General features: G+C 39.1%; 2 protein-coding genes across 3 annotated transcripts in view; one reads left to right on the top strand and one right to left on the bottom strand.

Moving 5' to 3' along the window:
* Positions 1-7,139, bottom strand: part of ACOX1 (acyl-CoA oxidase 1) — a 39,988-nt gene extending 32,849 nt beyond the window's left edge. For both annotated transcript variants that reach the window (XR_014491256.1, XM_083352985.1), the window contains exons 1-2: positions 6,967-7,139; positions 4,981-5,137 (exon numbers count right to left, since the gene is read on the bottom strand). Coding sequence is in view for 1 of the 2 variants with exons in the window: in XM_083352985.1 (XP_083209111.1) it covers positions 4,981-5,137; positions 6,967-7,075 (266 nt within the window). In the remaining variant the exon portion in view is untranslated. The remainder of the gene's footprint in view (positions 1-4,980; positions 5,138-6,966) is intronic.
* A 139-nt stretch (positions 7,140-7,278) lies between these two features.
* TEN1 (TEN1 subunit of CST complex) lies at positions 7,279-15,525 on the top strand. Its single transcript, XM_083356887.1, has 4 exons — positions 7,279-7,416; positions 8,947-9,063; positions 11,463-11,620; positions 15,287-15,525. Exons 2-4 carry the CDS (start codon positions 8,975-8,977, stop codon positions 15,415-15,417), a joined length of 378 nt encoding a protein of 125 aa, XP_083213013.1. The 5' UTR covers positions 7,279-7,416; positions 8,947-8,974; the 3' UTR covers positions 15,418-15,525.
* The last annotated feature ends 5,745 nt before the right edge of the window (positions 15,526-21,270 follow it).

Raw genomic sequence — 21,270 nt, 5'->3', positions numbered from 1 at the left:
CCCTTTTACAGACAGAATAACATGATTTTATTTATTTATTTATTTATTTATTTATTTATTTATTTATTTATTTATTTATTAGTTTTTATAAACCGCCCTTCTCCCGAGGGACTCGGGGCGGTGTACAGAGGAAGGAAGAAGTATACAGACCGAACAATAAAATAATAAGAAACACTAATGAACACAAACTGGGACCCCAATTAACGCTATCATGCCAGGCCAGCCTGCTGGAACAAAAAAGTTTACAAAATTTACAAAATTTTTTTCCTTAAAAACACAGTAATTACTACTTTGCTGGATGTAATCCAATTTCCTGTTACCAACAGTACATGGGCAGGTCCAGTGCCAGAAGGACCCACAGTATTGACAAACTTTGCTCCTGTTCTATCCTATCAGTATTTGTTATTAAGGAACACCACGGTAAAATACGGAAGAAACTATTAATGTGCAGCAACACTTCTACTCCAGGAACACAGGGCAATTAACAACTAATTGGCAAATAATTCTTTTTTTTTTTTTTAAAAAAAAATTTTTTTGTTATGTTTCACTGTGAGATAAAAATACAAGAAAAAACAAAAATTCAAAAATGAAAAGACAGAAAGAAGCGCAATGAGAGAGAGAGAGAGAAAGTGGTTTCCTACTTTTTTCAGTGCAGTAAAGACAAAAAAAAAATTTTTTTGCTTTACAGTTCATATTTCAAGCCATTTCTATAAGGCAAAATAATTCTAGCATCAAAACCTAAATCCTGAGCCCCTGCCACAAATTTCCAGGGACATGCCCTGCATAAAAATAAATAGCAACAAGATTTGTCTATTCGTAAGAAAATTTTTTTTTACCCAAGAAAAGATAACCCGGTTATCTATTCATATTCTACTTATCTTTCAACAAGAGCCTGTTTATTATGCCATTTCAACCCACAGATAAAAGGAATAGCATCTCACTCCTTCAACTAATTAGCTTCCACCTTACATTTAGAAAAATGTAGGAGAGTGTAAGGCAGGGGTGTCAAACTCAGTTTCACTGAGGGCCGCATCAGCATTGCGGTTGCCCTCAGGGGGCCAGGTGGGTGTGGCCTGGGTGGGCGTGGCCTACTGGGTGGGCGTGGCTAAAGTGCGTATGGCCTACTGGGTGAGCATGGCCAGCTCTACATCGTTTGCATCGAGGGTGCCTATGGGGGCCTGGGCAGGAGTGGGACAGATCTGGGGGTCTCTGGCAGGAGGAGGGTCTCTGGGCCAGGTCCAAGGCAGTGGGGGCGGTTCCCTCACTGTTTCCAGGATGGCTTTGCGGGCCGCATGAAACCACTTTGCGGGCCGGATCCGGCCCCCGGGCCTTGTGTTTGACATGTCTGGTGTAAGGTAAACCTAAATGTGAAATTAAGAAATAGAGTGATAGTCTAGATCAGAAGGCTATGAATGCTAAAAGAATGGAGCTCACTAAATGCCGCACTCAGTTTTGCTGGCACTAAAAAGTTGACAGCTATGCCAGCAACAGAATTTGCTCAATAGACAGATAAACAGAACACTCCTCCTTTGTCTTGCTCATGTCCCATCTTTCTTCGTATAAGTTCACAAGGCAGCTTTGGAAAATTAACAAGACCACTAATTCAATTAAAGTCAATTAAGGATTGAAAGAAATATGGCTTTGTTATTTTTCTTTAAACCAGAAAAGTGGGAGCCAAACACACTATCCTACAGTAACATTCATTAGCCTGAGAACCATACAGAAGAAAGTTCTTCCCCCTCCCCCCCTCCCAGCAGACAGATTATCCTCTGACAGCAAGTTATGTTCAACAGGGCTTCTCCTGCTGATCCAAATAACCAGGCAGTTTCTTAGTAGACAAGCCAGTTCCCCAAATAATGAAACCATTTAAGGATTTAAAGATCAATATCAGGATATAAATTGTGCCCAGAAGGCAATTCACAGTCAGTGCAGATCTTTCTGTAGAATCATATGATTCCTATGTTTTGCACTGCTCAGCAACCTGGCATTTTATGAGAACCCCAATAGGCACAAAATGAAACTATTTAATCCTTTGGAACAGTACTGCTCGCTACAAAGATTGCTGCTTGATATCAAAAGAGCTGTTTGCCTTTTGGAAACTAGTAGTTGCATCAAAGAACTGAGTTATGATTGCATTGCAACATAATAACAAACCTATCCCTTCACAAAAAGAAAGATTATAAACAGAGGAAGAATCCAAGATGACACCCATCTTTTCATCCTTGTTATAAACGGGAGAAAGCTCTCACCGAAACCAACCTTAAAAACTGTTTTTCTTCCGACAATAAATGTGTGCACTGACCTTTAGGTCACTGTGCATTATGTGAACACAAGCATTAATCAGGGGGAACATAACAAAAAAAAGGCAACACAAAATAAAAATAAGTGATTTCCAACCTGGCGGGAAATGGCAAAGATTTCAGCATATTTGAAAGAACAATCGCAACAGAGATATATTGTGGAATGGAGAAGATGGATTGAATATATTCAGAATAAATATGGGACTAAAAAGTTTCATTTAGTATTTGAATAAGCATTAGTTTTATACGCTGTATTATTATTCATTATTGGTTAGTAATTTAGTTATGTTTAAGGGGAGTTAAAGCGCGATAGAATTTAATATGTTTTTTTTAGTTAGGTAGCATATTTTAGCTTAAGTATGTAAAGTTTAATACTCTCTGGGAAGTGGGGGGGAGGGGAGGGTAAGGGAGGGTAAGGGGAGGGGAGGGAGTTTATGTTATTATAAAATGTATTTTAAAACTTTTCAATAAAAATAAAAACATAAAAAGTGATATTAGTAACAGTATATGTACTAAAAAAATACTAACAAGATTGTTTGTAAAATAATTTTGTAAATTTATCCCATTTGCACATATTGCCCCCCCCCCACTTCTTGAATGTACATACAATCAACAGAGACAAAATATTGACTCAGCATGCATACAACTTGCAGTAAACTCAGCTAAAGTACAAGTAGTCCTCGACAGTTCATTTAGTGACCATTCAAAGTTTCACGGCCCTGAAAAAGGTGACCACTTTTCACATTTAAAACCATTGCAGTATCCCCATGGTCATGTGAACAAAATTCAGACACTTGGCAAATGGTTCATATTTATGACGGTTGCAGTGTCCCAGGGTTAGGTGATCACTTTTTTTGCAACCTTCTGACAAGCAAAGTCAATGGGGAAGCCAGATTCACTTAACAACCGTGTTACTCAATTAATTGCACTAATTCACTTAACGACTATGGCAAGAAAGGTCACAAAATGGGGGCAAAACTCACTTAACTGTCTTGCTTAGCAACAGAAATTTTGGGCTTGATTGTGGTCATAATTCGAGGAACACCTGTAAATTATTCCCAGAAAAAATCCACATAGACTACTGTTATCTGGGGATAGATCTGTTCAGCCCAGCCAACACTGGGTAAGCCATAGAGGTAATCCCTAACTTATAATCATAAATGGGACCAGAATTTCTATTTCTAAGCAAGGTGCTTAAATGAGTCACGCCAGATTTTATCATCTCTTTTTTGCCATGGTTAAGTGAATCACTGTGGTTGCTAAGTGAATCATGTGGTCGTTAAGCATATCTGGCTCCCCCCATTGACTTTGCTTGTTGGAAATTGGCTGGCAAGATCACACTACCTCAGGCCTCTGCTACATTTGCAAATACAGGCCAATTGCCCAGCAGCCAAATTCTGATCATGTGACTAGAGAGTTATTGTCACAGTCATAAGAGAGAAGATTGATTGTAAGTCTCTTTTTCAATGTCTTTGTAATTTAAAACAGTCACTAAACAAGTGGCTTTCAGTTGAGATTACCTATAGAGAAAATAGGGGATTATCAATATTTTTCTCTTTAAAGTCACTTTCCTCTTGTTCACTTCTGCAAGAGGAATCAGCATCTGCAATAAACCAGTACAAGCACTACAGAGAAGAATTAATTAATCCTGCCAGCTGGAAAATGGATCCCCCTCCTTCCATATCATGCCAGCATTCAAAGGCATTCATGCTTCCAGTAGTCATGCTTTAAGTAGCAGAACTTTATTTCCAACAGCATTTTCTGGTATACAGAAGTTTCCTGCCCCAAATTTATAGAGGGGAAAACTCACTATCTGTCTATCACGTACATATAGTATGACTGCTGCAATTTCAGTGAAAGAAGTGCTTCACCCATTGAAAAATGTTTGTTCTTGAACATGGCTGAATGCAATGCAATGACTTTTTTCAAATAATTATTAAACCAAGGGTTCAAACATCAGCAGTTAGGGCTAAGTTCAGAACCGGATGAAAAGTTTCCAACATGATCTCTCCATTATCTCATTTCAGTGGTTACTTTTACTGGCTCTCTACCAGAGAGGAATGGAAAATCAACAAGCTTGAAGTAGCAAGACTATTTCAACATTGGATGTTTTCTGTGACACCACATAAAGGGAAGCAAACAAAAACGAAAGAAAACAAGCTAGAAAACTGTTAATGTGAATGTATCATGTCCTTAGCTGACATAAGTACTTTAAGAGAAAACATTATCTTGCCTGGTTAAAATGCAACAATGTTCCTAGCCTTCATGAATGCTACAGTATATATATCTAGTTCCCACTGTTACAATAAAGGGAACTGAGATTGCATAGGCTATCCAGAAAACTATGTTTAGGGAAGCTTTGCTAATTGAAGACTTTTTTTTTTAATCCCATTTATATCCCGCCCTTCTCCGAAGACTCAGGGCGGCTTACAATCTAAAGCACAAATCAATGTGCTTAGCAGTAGCCTTCATTCTATGTATATGCCTGCTTATTAGGGCTTTCTCTCCCCCCCAGCGGCATTATTACAAAGTCAGCTTATTGCCCCCAACAATCTGGGTCCTTCTAGTGAGTATATTTAAAAGTCCCATGTAAGGGTCTTTTGAAATTAAGCATGACCATCCCTTAGTTTTATAGGACGAATATTAAGCCTTTTATGTACCCAATAATGAACACAAGTACCTTTTAAACCAGTAGATCTCCTCGGGGTCTGCAATCCCCAATTCTCTCAATTTCACCACCATAAAAGCACTCTTTTTGATAGCTACTTCATAGCGTTGGCTGCGAGAGAGGAAATTTACATCTTCATGGTTGAAGCTTTCCTTTTCAACAATAGCTTCTATGGGAAGAAGAAATATTTATTGTTATTTTCAAAAAGATATAAGAATATATCTATAGAACAGAGGGTGACACGTGCTGCTGCAAAACGATCTAAGAAGAGAAAATAGCAGGATTTGCAGAAGTCTATGGAATTTCTACGACGTATTTATAGTCAAGTATGGGAGGTGGGAAAAGGTTTGGGTGTAGACGCAATATATTTTTATATGTGGTGGTTTTGTGGAAAGGGTGAGCTTTTTTTGGATTAAAGTTTGGTGGAATATACAGAAGATTCTCAAATGGAGGTTAAAGTTTTGTTCGCAATCTTTTTTTTTGTTTGGAATAATTATAGATGTGGCACTGGAAGAGGAACGGCCGATTATAGAAGAGTTGACTTTAAAGTTTTCTGATCTGGTTGAGGTGGCGAAGATTTTGGTTAATTTGAAAGATTATCTGTAAGAACGTTATATCATGGAATGGACAAAATGGATGGAGTCTATTTAGGATAAGTATAGGGTTGAGAAGTATTATGTAGTATTTGAATAACTCTTTTTTCCTTTTTTTTCTTTTTCTTTTTCTCTTTCTATCTTGGGGTTTTTTTTTCTTTTTTTCTTTTTGTTTTTAATATATATTTAATACTATTAAGGTTTGTTTTATCCTATATAAGCTAGATAGTGTTTCTTTTTTTATTTTAGTTTTTTATACATATTTAATATTGCTAAGGTTTGTTTTATCCTATATAAGCTAGAGAGTGATGGATTTTAGAATTTATAGTTGTTAGTATATGGTTGTTTATGTTTGCTTTTTTTATATATATATACCTTGTATTTAGCTCTGGGAAGTGGGGGGGGAGGGGGGGAGGTAGGGGGGGAGGAGGGAGGGGGGGAGGTAGGGGGGGAGGAGGGAGGGGGAAGGGGGGTTTTTTAAAGGAAAATTGTATCTTAAAACTTTTCAATTAAAAAAAAAAGAATATATCCTGCTAAATAAGATGATATTTCTTATTTAAACAAATCTGTTAGAAATACATTTTAATATTCTTAGCTGCAGTTATCATTCTGGTAACCACTTTTATAATTTAATCCAGATCATAATTAACATAAAGCTGTATTCACAAAATCTACAAAAGCACAACTAGTACAAATCAGTTACTTTCCTATCTGTAGAGGGGGAAATGAAGATTGCCATAGAAAAAAAATGCCTATGCTTTTATTTGGTGAGGATTTCAAGCATGTCATTGTTTCTCATATTTAAGACGATACAGATTGATTAATTGAGTACAAAAAAGGAAAGTCTGACAGCAGGATATAGCAACTACTTTATTCTTAAAAGCCATCTCTTCTCACAGCATCTTTCAGCTGTGGAATTCCCTGTGCTATGTTAATCCCTTTAGCTTTCCTATTTTAAAAAAAACTTGGTACTGCTTAGGGAAGATTTATGGTTGAAATCTGATCTCACCATGAGTGTGGAGTGAAGCCTAAAGCCAAACATCTACTTGCGTCCTAGTTAGATTAATCCTAAATTTAAGGCATTAAATAGGCATCAAGTAAATAGAGGCTTTAGGCATACCAACACATCTTGTGTAACTTTTTTTTTTTCCTTTTTGCTACCTGGGTGGGAATGCCTCTTTCTAAAATGCCCTCCCGAGACACCGCTTGCGAGCGCCATCCCAAAATTGGGGGGGGAAAGAAGGCGCTCCCCCCCCTTTCAAGGCGATGTTTGTCCAGATGCAAACGTACACTTTTTCATGGGTAACAGGACGGTAAAGTAGTCGAAGGGCGACGAGCCGCATTTGCAGCTGCCGCCTCCACAAGGGCTGCGGCTGTCTCCGCGTCCCAACCCGCCCGCTCTCACCGATTTTCTTGCGGCGCAGGGTCCGCTCGGCATCCCCGTCCAAGAGGTTGGTTAGCAGCTCCGTCTTGAAAGAAGCCGCCGCTCGCTCCTTCCGCAGATCCGCGTTCATCTTCACGGCCGCGACCCCTCCGCTGCCAGCCCAGGACACAACCGCCGGCTGACTCCGCTCCAGGCGAAAGGTAGCCTAGCCCCGCCCCGCCGCCCCGCCGCCCCGCCCCGTGACGACTCGGAAGCCCAATAGGAGACCGCTTAGCAATCCGCGTGACTCGACGGAGGCTTCCCTCTTGCATGCGGCGCTTCCAGTAGGGAGGCGTCGGGTCGAGCCGGGAGGTTTTTCCATCGCTAGGAGGAAACTGGGGTGGCGCGGGGTCGGGTGGGGGAGGGGGTAAGAAGCCATTCGGTTTTATGCAGATATTTCATTTGCAACCATCGACGTTCCATGTCCTAGAGGTATGCATCCGGGCGTCCTTGTGAAACCAGGGCATTGGTTGCTGGATTTGGCACGTTGTTTTCAGGCCAGGTATCTGTTGGCGCGCAATCTGAGCTAGTCAGGATTGCCACCCGAAAGTTTCGCTTGGTGCGCGCATCGCGTTGTGTACCTGCTGGTTAGCCAGTTTTGGTCACCACGATGTAAAAAAAAAAGATGTCGAGACTCTAGAACAGGGGTAGGCAACCTCGGCTCTTTTATGACTCATGGACTTCAACTCCCAGAATTCCTGAGCCAGCTTGGCTGGCTCAGGAATTCTGGGAGTTGAAGTCCATGAGTCATAAAAGAGCCGAGGTTGCCTACCTGTGCTCTAGAAAGAGTACAGAGAAGAGCAACAGAGATGATTGGGGGACTGGAGGCTAAAACATATAGGGAACGGTTGCTGGAATTGGGTATGTGTAGTTTAATGAAGAGAAGGGTGAGGGGTGACATGACAGCAGTGTTCCAATACCTCAAGGGCTGCCACAAAGAAGAGGGAGTCAAGCTATTCTCCAAAGCACCTGAAAGCAGGACAAGAAGCAACGGATGGAAACTAGTCAAGTAAAGAAGCAACCTAGAACTAAGAAGAAACTTCCTGACAGTTAGAACAATTAACCAGTGGAACAACCTGCTTCCAGAAGTGGTGAATGCTCCAACACTGGAAGTTTTTAAGAGACTGGCCAGCCATTTGTCTGAAATGGTATAGGGTTTCCTGCCTTAGCAGGGGGTTGGACTAGATGACCTCCAAGGTCCCTTCCATCATCATCATCATCATTATTATTATTATTATTTACAGAAAAATATCTGTGGGAAGAGTATTTGTAACTTTCCAGATTGTAAACAAAAGATTAACTCGGGGGAACTAAAGTTAAACTTCCCCGCCGCTGGTATGCGTTTGTTTACTTAGTTATTTATTTGTATCCTGCCTTTATTATTTTTACAGATATCTCAAAGGAGGTGAACGTATCTAACACAGCTTCCTATTTTCCCCACAGCAACAACCCTGTGACTTGGGTTGGGCTGAGAGAGTGACTGAACCAAAGTCACCCAGCTGGCTTTCATGGCTAAGGCTGGACTCGAACTCTTGGTTTCCTGTTTTCTAGCCTGGTGCCTTAACTATTAGACCAAACTGGTTCTTAAAGTTAAGAGTACAATTAGGTTTCAGGCTGGCTATTGTTAGAATTTATGGCATATCAAGCAGGATTCTCTTTTCTTAGCCAGCCAGACTTGGAAAAGGAAAAGCCGAGGAGAACAAGAAAACTGGGAATCGGGGAAAATCAAAAAGTAATGGAATCCAGTAGCCCCAGAAAAGTAGCAGAAAGTCCATAATGGTTGATTAGGGTTATTAAATTATAGTTTGTGATTAAACTGATATTTTAGTAAAGGGGATGCTTAGCTGTCTAGCATAATGGAACGGAAAGGTGCTTTACAGCAGGATAAATATTCAGAGCAGAAAAATATTTGAGATCTCTGAAAATAGAAAGTTCTTTAATCTTAATCTTATTTGACAATAGGATCTGCTTTTGCAAGCCATTCTACACAATGCTTCCAGATGCTGGAACATATCACTTTCCTTGGGAAATAAACTCTACTTCAGTACCAGAAGGGAAAGCCTTGAGAACATATGGCAGGTCAGTGTGTAGGTCTATTTTTTTTAATTTGATCATCTGTTTTTCTTTAATTTGATCAATACAGTATCTGCTTATATACTCCATAATTGTGACATCTGTTTGTGCTCTCTGTAATTACTATCTGAGACAATGTCATTGATCTGATTTCCTGCCATCATTGGGAAATGGTTGGTTTTTTCCTTTCAATTAATAGATAACTTGTGGTTGTTGTTGTTGTTAGTTGCGAAGTCGTGTCCGACCCATCGTGACCCTATGGACAATGTTCCTCCAGGCTTTCCTGTCCTCTACCATCTTCTCTACTTGTGGTAGAGAGTCCAAATCAAAGATGATTGGATATCCAGTCTGCTCTGCTCAGAAGGCTCTCATTGTTCAACCTTGAGGTGTCTAGATACTCCAGGCCACAGAGGGTGCACATGAATTGCTTAACTTCCTCCCAGCCATCCATACATTCCAATTATTCCTAATTTCCGTTGTCTGGCTGCGAGCGAAAAGTGAGAGCAAATCAGGCTTGACACTGGCATTGTGTACAAGAACATCTGTACAAAATATGGGTCAGACCCTCATAAGTCTAGATGGGAGATCCCACAAAAAGTTGCAGAGAATAAGAAAGATAAGATCCTATGGGACTTCCAGGTTTAGACAGACAGGCAGGTACTGGCCAATCATCCAGACATTGTAGAGGAAGGACCAGAAGACAGCAGTGGTGTTAGACATAGAAGTGCCAAGGGTCAGCAACATCAGGAAGAAAGAGTTTGAGAAACTGGAGAAGTGCCAGGGCCTGAAGGAGGAACTGAAAAATAAAGTGGTCCCAGTGGTGGTGGGAGTACTCAGAATTGTGAGTACTCCAAAAGATCCCAGGAATGACATTAGAACTCTCTGTCCAGAAAAGTGCAGTGCGGCAAACAGCTAAGACATTGCCCAGAACCCCCAAACTCCTGAGATTGAGGAAGATGGATACCACCCATAAGGGTGAGAAGGGAATTTTTACATTTTAGCAGACTGTGTTTGTGTGTGTGTGTGTGTTTGTGCATGCATGGGTGTGTGTATGCCTTAGTGTTGTTGGGCTAATATTGTGGAGTTATCAGTATGTTAGGTGTTGGTAAATTAGAAAAAATAGATTCTCTTATCTTAAACAATTGAAGAGTTGACTCTTCCTTTTCTGAATAGGGATTTGAAAGGAAAGAAATAAAGACCATTTAAAAGAATGGCATTCTTTGTAATGGCCAAAACATTAGACCGGTATTTTCTTTAACATAGGTTAATAACTATACTGTACTCAGCTGGGTTTGTAGTTTACACTGAGCTATAATGTGGCTGTTCTGTTCCCCCCTCCCGGAGCACAGACAGACAAGCAGGCACGACTGGCAAGAGTTAATGCTACAGGCTTTAATGAATTGCCTACTGATAAGGTCTTAGCAGCAACATAAGCTGGTTACCTCAAACCTCAACTGAAATGAAATAACGTCCAAGCAAAGAGTTCATTAGCAGATGTACAGAAGCGTTGCCAAGAATGCAGACCAAGATTTCAAACAAGAAGCAGAGTTCCCAAAGACATGACCTGAAGTTGTTGAAACTATTGTTTGTCACAAAGTTCTGAGCGCAGCCACACCCCCTATATACCTTATGGGGTGTGGCTCAATGGGTGTGGCTCAATGACTCAGCTACTCCCTGAACCCTCCTTCCCAACCTACATTGCTAAAGACGCTTGGCCCTGCGTCTTTCTCGAGGGTCTAGCCATGACTCATCTTCGCTAGACTGCTGCAGCTGTTCAAGCACCGGTTGCTCCTCTCGGCCTCCCGATGGAGACGGAGGCCTTGCCAGAGAGGAGGGCCCCAGAGAGAGAGGCCTTGCCAGTTCCTCCCCAACGTCCTCAGAGTCCTCATCCTCGGTTAAGACAGGTGCGGGGGTCGGGGCCACAACAGTGGCATGATTCAATTTTATTTAGCACATGGTACGGATTTAGCTTAGAGATTTAATTCTAGTCAGTGTTATTGCAATGTTATTGGCCTATGGTGTGCTAAGGTCCATGGGGTTGCGAAGAGTCGGACACAACGTAGTGACAACAACAGCAAAAAATGTTATTGCATTTGGACTGCATTCCCTTTCAAATTTAGACCAATAAACTTGTCTTCAGTTTAGACCAATAACTTGCAAATAAACCTTTTTCCAAATATTATGTAGGTTGTTTTACATATTCTATTTCTGTCATACATTGTTTGACCTTTCTGTTTGTCTTACTGTAATAAAAAAATGCCTAAAACATCTTTTTAACTACTATATTATTTGTTATGAATTAATATTTCTGCCCCCAACTCCATGATATGTACATGATATTATCAGTATTCTGGAAATGAATATGTGTATCTTAATTATTATCAATATCTGAAACTTTCTTTCAGACTTCACTCTTATGATATGGCCATTTCCCAAGCCATCTTAACAGCTCAGCATGCATCTGATCAGCACTGTATTCAAGTTTGCACAAAGTTTGTAGAACCCTTTCAGGCTCAGCTTGGGTCTTTGTATATTGTTCTGGGGGAAACTGAATTCAAGGACGGTAAGGATATCTGATTTTTTAATTCTATGGGACCAAAAGGTCTCCAAATAAATATGAACAAATAGAACCATTCTTAAGGTTTCAGAGAGCAAAAAATAAGCCAATTTATACTTAAGGTGAAGGTAAAGGTTCCCCCGCATATGCGTGCTAGTAGTTTTCAACTCTAGGGGCCGGTGCTCATCTCCGTTTCAAAGCCGAAGAGCCAGCGCTTGTCCGAGGACATCTCCGTGGTCATGTGGCCGGCATGACTAGACGCCAAAGGCGCATGGAACACTGTTACCTTCCCACCGTAGTGGTCCCTACGTGCTTTCTAACTGCTAGGTTGGCAGAAGCTGGGACGAGTAACAGGCGCTCACTTTGCTACGCGGCACTTGGGATTCGACCCGCCAAACTGCCAACCATCTGATCAACAAGCTCAGTGTCCTAACCCACTGAGCCACCGCATCCCTAATTTATACTTAAGGGTAGCTAAACGTAAAGGATGCTACTGTGATAGGTTCTTTATAATAAGGAAAAAAGATGCAGATTCTGGGTCTGCCATTGTAGTAGAGGCCCTACCCCAGCCAGAGATAATGTTGAGATAATCCCAGAATTACTAGGCTATTAAGTTTCTCAGTCTTACTGTGGTTGTGTCAGTCTGTTTCTCCCTATCCAGAGAAATGAGATTGAGGGCAACCCATACTGGAGTGCCCAAGGACTGGACTTCTTCATAATCGCCAATTAGAATCCCTGGCTTAGGAAGGAGTAGAACTACCATAGCACAATGCCCTCCATTCCCAAAACTTGCAGGTAATCCAGAATAATACTGTTTTGGGAATGGAGGGCATTGTGCTATGGTAGTTCTACTCCTTCCTAAGCCAGGAATTCTAAGAGAAGAACCATTAGTGCAACAGTTAATGTCGGAGTTCCTACTAAGACATCTTTTCTTTATTCACAAAAGGGTGCTGGTAGGGAAATACTGAGGTAGGAATAGATAGCTACCTTGGAAAGCTCAGGAGATTTTAAAAAGATTGGGCTAAACAAAGCTGGGCTTCATCACACTATCATCTGCCCAGAAACATGAGCAACAAAGATTTCAATATTTTTCTGTGAAATTGGAAGGTTGCAGTAGCACCAAATACTTTAGAGGAGAATTGTTGAGTAGCAGAGTTCTGCTTCTGAGGTCTCAGGGGCAAGGTATATCTTCATATGTTCATGGTTGAGTAGCAAAGTTCTTCTGAGCCTCGGGAAGGGCACATCTTCATATATTAATAGTGGAAGCGTATTCATGATTACAATACTTTCAACTCACACAGATTATATCTGCCAGGTATGTCCTACCTTGTTCTGCTGGTGAGATATTGATGTTGATCTGAATAATTCCCCTTTCTTCCTGGGGGATTGTATGATTACGTTTAACAGTGTGACTTTCAATAGACAATGTTTAGGCAAAGCACCTGAATTTTTTCTTTATTTCCCCTACTTCAGGGGTAGGCAACCTCGGCTCTTTTATGACTCATGGACTTCAACTCCATGAGTCATAAAATTGCCGAGGTTGCCTACCCCTGCCCTACTTGCTTATTTCTGTTCTGATTGGGATTTGAGACCTTTCTTTTGTAGACCTGTTTTAAAAACTCAGGTGGGAGAATCAGAGGGAAATATGGAAAGAAAAAGATGGGAAAGGTTAAAATATTTTGCCTGTCCTGCAAAGGGCTTCTTCCATGCCACTTTCTTCTTTATACAGTAATTTTATTAAAATGTGATAATAAAAACTAATAAAACTAAAGAAGGAGAAAAAATAGAAAGAAAAGAAAGAAAAATAAAAAAATATACAAAGGAAATTTACTACCTCTTAAAATATAACAAATTATATTTATCCAAATTAAAGTATTTTGCTTCATTCTGTATTTGTAAGTTAAGTATCAATGTTCTTTAATTATAATATTTAGTTCTTTCTAATTCACTCTAATGTCCTACTTCAAAATCCCATTCTATCATTTTTTTTAAAAAAAAATTTCAAAACAAAAGCATTTTTCCACAAGGAAAAAGAAATTTCAAAAGATCTTGTTTTAAATTTCTCTGGGCCCTTAGTTTCTTTTGTGACTTTTTAAAATCAAAGTTCTACTCACCCTTTATTATTAAAAAAAACCACTTTCGGTGCTTAAACTTGTATTTAAAACTTCTTCCATAAATGATTGATGGAAACTCACCCAATGCATTCAGAGTTGTCAGTCCAAAGCAGTTGACAAGCAATTTCTGAAAGTGATTAGAAAAAGAAATATGCGAAACAGTATCCTTTGGAAAGTTCCAAGTGTGATTTGAAGAAGATGGCTATTCTCTAGTCCAGGGGTAGGCAACCTCGGCTCTTTTATGACTCATGGACTTCAACTCCCAGAATTCCTGAGCCAGCTTGGCTGGCTTGGGAATTCTGGGAGTTGAAGTCCATGAGTCATAAAAGAGCCGACGTTGCCTGCCCCGGCCCTAGTCTTTCAAGGAATTAAACCTGCTGGAAACTGCTGTCTTGCAGTCCCCTCAAGACAAGCAAATGTCTTGAGCGCTTGTGGGTGATTTCCTTGTTTGGAGAGGAATTATCAAAGAGCAGGTCTACTTGCCAGCTCTTCATTTTACTGAGATTATCAGCTCTACTTTTCATGGAGCTCTCTTTGGTCCACCATTTCTTCCCTGGAAGTCCAGCACCACTATTCAATGTAAAAGCAGCAGGTATACAATTTGGTTAATGGCATATTAGGAAGTTCTTTGGAATGCTGGAAAAATATAATATCTATGCTACAGATGGGCTGGCCAATAAATTTTATAAATAATAAGTTTTCAAAAATGAACAGTGCCTTTCTACTTGCTGTACATAGCCTCATATTATGTCAATTGTTATTGAAGAGCTTAATTTGGAGGATTAAAAAAGAAGAAGAAAAGTCACTGCTTTTCACATATCTTGTGACACTGAATGTCTGCTCAAAGGTCAAATGAGAAATATCCCGTATGAGTATAAAACTGATTTATTGTAACTTGGAACAAGTAGTACAGGCATATTTGTCATTTGCGGTTCTGATTGTGTACATATTCTAGTTGGGTGAGGCTTTCCACTATATGCACATTGTTGGTTAAGTTTCTTCTATGAACTCCATGAATATTTGCATGGATGCAGAAAGAATTGCATATATTGCTTTGAATATAGTTTCCCAAAGAGGAGAAAAGAACAGAGAAAACAGAATGACTGGTGTATATGGCATAGGTTTAGATCTCTTTGGATCTACTCTCCACTTTAAAAGTTTATTCCTCACTGTTTATGCACTCTGAAATCACTGTCACCTGCACTTTGCAAAATAGTAGTTGTTAGGCCCCCTTTGAAGACTTGTCTCATCATCTAGGTCTTGTACATATGAATTTTCTCTCCCACCACCTTTTTTAACCACCTATTGCTTTCAATTAATTGGGTCTAATTGTGTATTTTTCATTTGGTAAACCACTTAGAGATGGTTTTTAAGAAGAAGCTGTATAAAATATATATTACAAAATAAAGTGCTTTAAGTAATAAAGAGTGCGACTGCCACATTGTATGATTTGGGGGAACATTTTGTTTTAATTGCATTATCAACTATGGAATTTTTTAAAGAGATCCTTTAATTCAAAAAGTGGTGATTTATTTACTTATTCATTTTTCTATTGCAGGTGAAATGATTCTAAAGGCTCGTGTATTTACATGTGTAGAAGGAATAAATCTTCAATTGTTGGAAAAAGCCATTGAGGAACAGAGAAAATATTTTCAGGAGAGAAGGAAAGATCAGGAAGGAAGCATATGATAGTACTATGCTCCAGGCAGAATTTATTTTTGAGCAGAAAATTTGCTGTTCTATATATTCTTGCCTTTACTCCTGGTTTTGTTGGAGATTATATTGCTTTGTGAATACTTACTTAAAATTGGTTTGATACAAAGTTTTAGACTCTGAGGATGCAGTTTATATCTTGTGTTCCAGAAGTGATCTCTGTATTAGACTGTGAATCTTATACATAACTCTATTTAGAAACCTATACAAACAATACAGCATGGAAAGGACTAATAGAAATCTTTATTTTGGAAGATGATTTTTGGAAATTACAAAAGCTTGATTCTTCAGCTTGTCTGAAAGCAAAGAATTTTCTTAATATGCCAAAGAAACCAACAGTTGGTGGCTTGTGAGGGAAATGGCTTTTACTTCTAATTTTGTTGATAGAAATAAGTGTTTTTGCAGGCTTGGAATGCCCCCCTTTTCCATTTCCCTTTGTAACAATACAACTTCCTTGCTTTCCTGAAGTTATTGAACACCTTAATCTTCCATTGTACAAATTTCAGAATATATCACAACTGTGAAATAAAGGCTATCGAATAAAATGCCTGATGAATATCTGTCTGTCTGTCTGTCTGGATTTGAAAAATTTCTGCAGAACCAACCTCCCCCCTTATCAATTCCATGTAAGTCTGTTTTAAAGAGCAGCTTAATTTCAGCCTGAAATAAAACTTAAAATGCTGATTCTAGAAAGTAATAAAAGGAACCTTTTCTTTGGTCTTCAATTTGTATTATAGATTCCTAGTAAGATCTGTCTTGTTGCCTGGGTTTATATTTATGTCATACTGTAGATGTGATCATTAGGCTTTAGGTAGCTGCTATCAATGTGCTAATGGCATCTACTTTAACATTTTCATGAGGATCAGATGGAACTGTACAGTATGTGTTTGCAGGTAGAAAAACAGGTTGAATAAAATCCAATTTGTTGGTCAGAAATGATGCCTGGATCTTGAATCAGTGATATTGGTCCTTTATATGAGCTGGACATTGATCATGAGAAAGCAGACTCATAGTGTGAAGGGTCTCGTTTCTATTGAATACGTTTCCACATCTGTAGCTGAATTTTCCAACTATGTTTATATCTGGATAGAGTTAACTTGTCCATAATAACTCATGCTCTAATAAACTCCAAGGTAGAGTTTTTAAATGTATGCTTTATGAGAGTGCCCTTGAGAATGACTAGGGGGTTGGTTTGATAAGACAAGACTTCATAATATCAGATGTTGTTAGAAGCAGCACTGCTTGCCTCTTGGCTAAATACACAAGTCCTAAATGTCTCACTATCTAGTTACCTATCACATAGGATAGTTAAAAGAATCATTACTCAAAATCTACATCTTATTGTTAATAATATATTGTTGAAATGCATAGTTTAACAACAATTAAGAAATTAACCAATTAGTATCTGGTCTGGCAGATTTACCACACAAAGGCTTTTTCCTATTTATTTTTTTTATCTTGAAGCTACCTTATATTGTTAACATTGTGTGTAGACTTACTTTTCTGTTAACTAGTTTGATGTAATTAAATAAATCATGAAAAAGTTATAACAGTTAACTTTAACAAGTGCTGCTTATGTTGAATGGCTCATCTCTTGAGATGTGTCATTGTGGGATATAAAAATAGTTGATAAATATAGTCTGAAGTTGGTTGGTTGAAATGATTCAAATACTGAATTAATTATAGTAGCATAAACTGTTTCCCTGCCCGAAAGAACTCCTACAACTTCAAAAACGATCTTGGTTTGGAGGGATATGCTTGCTTTTCCTGCCTGGCATGCCATTTTATATATACAAAATAATAATATTTTTTCCCCAAAATGTAAACTGTTTGGGCATAGGAACGTGCTGGGAGAAATGCGTTGCTTATTTAGCCTGCATCCTGCACCAGACCTACCTTGATGTATAATTCTCTCTTCACAGGACTGGTTGTTTTCTTTTTCTTTCTTTTTTTAGTTTATATAGCTGAAGGGGAAAAAATAAATCAGGAGAACTAGATCAACTAGAACTCTGGTGAGGCAAGGATACCATCTCTGTTTTTGTCTCTGAGAAATTTACAGTCTATACACGGAAATGCTTCATGACTTACGGTATATTCCAAGCATCATAAAGTTCGCCCTGTACTTAGTGTTCCCCCTGACTTTCTACATTCTGCTTCAGAGGGTGTTTAAAGTCTGCTATTTCATTTCATTTATTATATTTGTATACCGCCCTTCTCCCGAAGGACTCAGGGCGGTGAACAGGGCACATAAAAAATACAGAATACAAAAATTAAAAAAGAATTAAATAAGAGCCCGAGCTAAAAACAGTAGAATAATACAAAAATCCCCAATAAAAACCCCAGCACATCCCCCATCAGGCCAGGCTGGCTTGCTCAAATAGGTAGGTCTTCAGACCGCTTCGGAAGGAGCGAAGGTCAGGTGCCATCCGGAGCTCAACCGGCAGCTGATTCCATAAAGCCGGGGCGCCCACAGAGAAGGCTATTTGAGGGGAAGGTTCAGAATCAAGGGCCTCCCCAGCCTAGCCTGGTGTCAATTCACACTCTCTTGTCTCCCTCTGGTGGTGCAGAAGCAGGGTGAGTTTTGATCCTTTGGGTAGTCCGTGGTTCAGCAAGAAGGAGGTCATGGAGGCTAATGGGAGGTTGGATCAACAGGTGAGAGGCCTCTCGAGGAGAGCAGGACTTTTACACAGGAATGACCAGTTTTAGCAACGGTGATTCATCAGAGCACACGGGTGTGTGCGAAGGTGTGACTGGTTGGCCAGTGGCGACTATTCTAGTTTTTGTTGTTCAAGGTTTGGCCTGAGGCCTTCTCGGATTAGGAGATAAATGCGTCTCTTTCAAAACTACATTCCAGAGAACTCTCATAAAGCTAATTCTTGGAAGTATCAACTGTAGTTTGTGTCAGGAAACTTGAGGGTAGCTGTAGCTTTGAACCGCTGAGGAGAGAAATCAATCGGGTTTAGGTGTTCCTTCTCTTAAGAGGAAGTGCCTCTTGAAAGCTTTCAAAGAGGCTTGAAAATAGTAGCTTTCCCTGAAGATTTCTCCTCAAACAACCATCGTCCTATCTTTTGGCCATGAGGTCCCTCCTTTTGGGATAAAGAGGATTTTTTCATGCCTGTCTTGGTTGCAAATCAGCCTTGGGGGTGGGGCTGGGCAGGCCATTTTGCAACCCAAGGAAAGAGGAAGTGGCATGTGGTTTTATAGAAGAATTAAACAATTCTGCTGAGCATAGCCAGTTTTAAATATAGCAGCTATTAATTAGCAAGTATAGGTAATCCTCGACTTACGACCACAATTAAGCCCCAAATTTCTATTGCTAAACAAGATAGTTGTTAAGTGAGCTTTGCCTCATTTTATGATCTTTTTTTACCACAGTTGTTAAGTAAATCGCGGCAGTTCTTAAGATAGTTTGTTAAGTGGATTTGGCTTCCCCGCTGACTTTGCTTGTGGTGACATGACTCCGGGACCCTGCAACCATCATAAATACATGCCAGTTGCCAGGTGTTCACATTTTGATCATTTTAAAATCATTTTGTATTTTTATTGTATAATATGAAAGGAAGAAGGGAAAGATACAGCATGCAGAGTGAAATAACTATATATGGCAATCTAGAATTCTAGTACATGTTACATGGTATTATGTGTTTGGAATACCATGAGAAAGCAATTCCTTTTCTAGTGTATTTCATCCTGTCTCATTCATGTGACCTTATTATGTCCAAAAAGCTTTTCTGAATATTCATATTTTTATTATGTATTTATCATAATATAAAATACAGAAATATGAAGATAAATGAAATGCAAAAAACGGGAGAAAAATGGGAAGAGGAAAAAGTATAAGATAAGGGAGAAAAGAAAAGGCATTGACTCTTTGGCCCAGTAAAATAAGATAATAATGTACAGCCTCAACTTTTAAATGATAATATATACAAGCCATTTCTATAACAGATCTATCTAATCAGCAAAACTCAAAGTCAAAGTTTCATTTTTTTCACTTCAGTCACAAAGTCCAAAAGTTAAATATCAATAAAATTAATTGTATTCTTTAATCAAAGGTGGCAATTTAGCCATCTCTGCTAACTCAATTTTTGCAGCTATTTGTCCATTGTGGGAATCAAAATATCCTTCTATTTTTGTGCGTATTCTTGCTGCTCTCAGCATAATATCAAATTCCAATTTTTTTCAAGTTCTTTATTCAAATTTTGATCATGTGACCATAGGAACGCTGCAACATTTGTAAGTGTGAAAAACTTGTCACAAGTCACTCTTTTCAGTGCTGTTGTAAATTCGAACCATCACAGAATGAATGGTTGTAAGTCGAGAACTACCTGTACATAATAACATCTAATCTCTGTGGGTGCACCAATCCTTTGGAACCGCTTACCAGCTGAACTCCGGATGGCCCCCGACCTTCGCTCCTTCCGGCGTGATCTAAAAACTTATCTATTCGAACAAGCCGGCCTGGCCTGATGGATTTGGGTTTTAAAATTATTTAACTAATGTATCCCTGAGTCCTTCGGGAGAAGGACGGTATATAAATCAAATAAATAAATAAATAAATAAATAAATAAATAAATAAATAATCTCTATTAGAGGAAGTTCAGCATTTGGAGCAAGCTGAAGTCATGGTTCATTTAACAGGTACATAGAAAGTCTATTTTAAACTTTAGCTTTTTTATAATTGATTTGTAACCTAACACCTTATACTCCTTTAATTCCTTGTTGCTCAATTATAATTGCACCCTATTTTCTCTGTTCAGGATCTTGCCCATGGAATGCTATTGGACATGTCCATGCATGCTTGACCTGACCTTGGAAACCTATAATAGGTTTCAGAGACAGATGTAGTCTGTGTCATCACACCTGAATAGAAAAAATAAATCTCATCTTGTCTCTGAAGGGCAAGTGCGAAGGGAGAGGAAAATATAAACAGAATGAAAGTAAATTTAGAAGTTGTCTCTTGCAGATTTTTCTCCATCACCTTCCAATTCTTATGTAGAATCTGTGGGAAGGGTGTTTTACTCTCCTACTGGTGATGAGATAATGTTTTCTACCATCTTCAGAGGATTACTCCCCAGCCTCTTGTTGTGTATATATGCTGGATTAGAGTTCCCCAGCCAGCCAACAGTGGGGAATCTTTAGGGAATTCAGGAGCGATAACTTTCAGATGCTGTGTTCTTGCCTAAAAGGATGGCCAGGTCCATAGACAAACTCATGACTCTTTCCCCCCGACATATTAGTGGAACATTGGTTCTTTACTAGCAGACTGAGAGGGAATGAATACTTGAAACCTAGAAACCCCTATGGTTTGGGAGAAGCTAGCTGATGAAATTCACCTAGTTTGCTTATACAAATTATTGTCTTTTAGTCTTGCTTATTTTATTAGAATGAGTCATAACTCTTCTTGAAAGCTTTGGAGCAAGTTCAGTATATCCATTAGGTGGCCCACCTAAAGATAGGCCAGCCAATTACTGTAGGCAGAATGTGGAGGCCACTATGAGACACTCAATTGCTAATTTTATTTTTATTGTCAGAGAAGTTAGATTTTCTGTCTCGTGTTCCAGAGTAACTTATCTAGCTTTGGGCACCTAGACTCAGGTGGATGGGAAGTGAGAGGGAAATAGAAAGAGACATAAGCTGTGCTAAATGTTTTGGCCTGAATAGGTCTTTGTTAATTATATAGAATCAAGATATTTTGTTGGAGTTGGACTGGTTAGTACAAATTTATCTGTTAGATTTTTATCCCACCTTTATTAAAGTAATTCAATGTGGGTAGTTCTTGTTCACTTTGGTGTTAAAATTTCATATCTGAAAATGTTTTTCCCATCA

Source organism: Vipera ursinii (assembly GCF_947247035.1).
Source record: "Vipera ursinii genome assembly, chromosome: 2".
Taxonomy (NCBI): domain Eukaryota; kingdom Metazoa; phylum Chordata; class Lepidosauria; order Squamata; family Viperidae; genus Vipera; species Vipera ursinii.
Note: the sequence above shows the minus strand (reverse complement) of the source record. Positions and strands in the feature narration are given on the sequence as shown.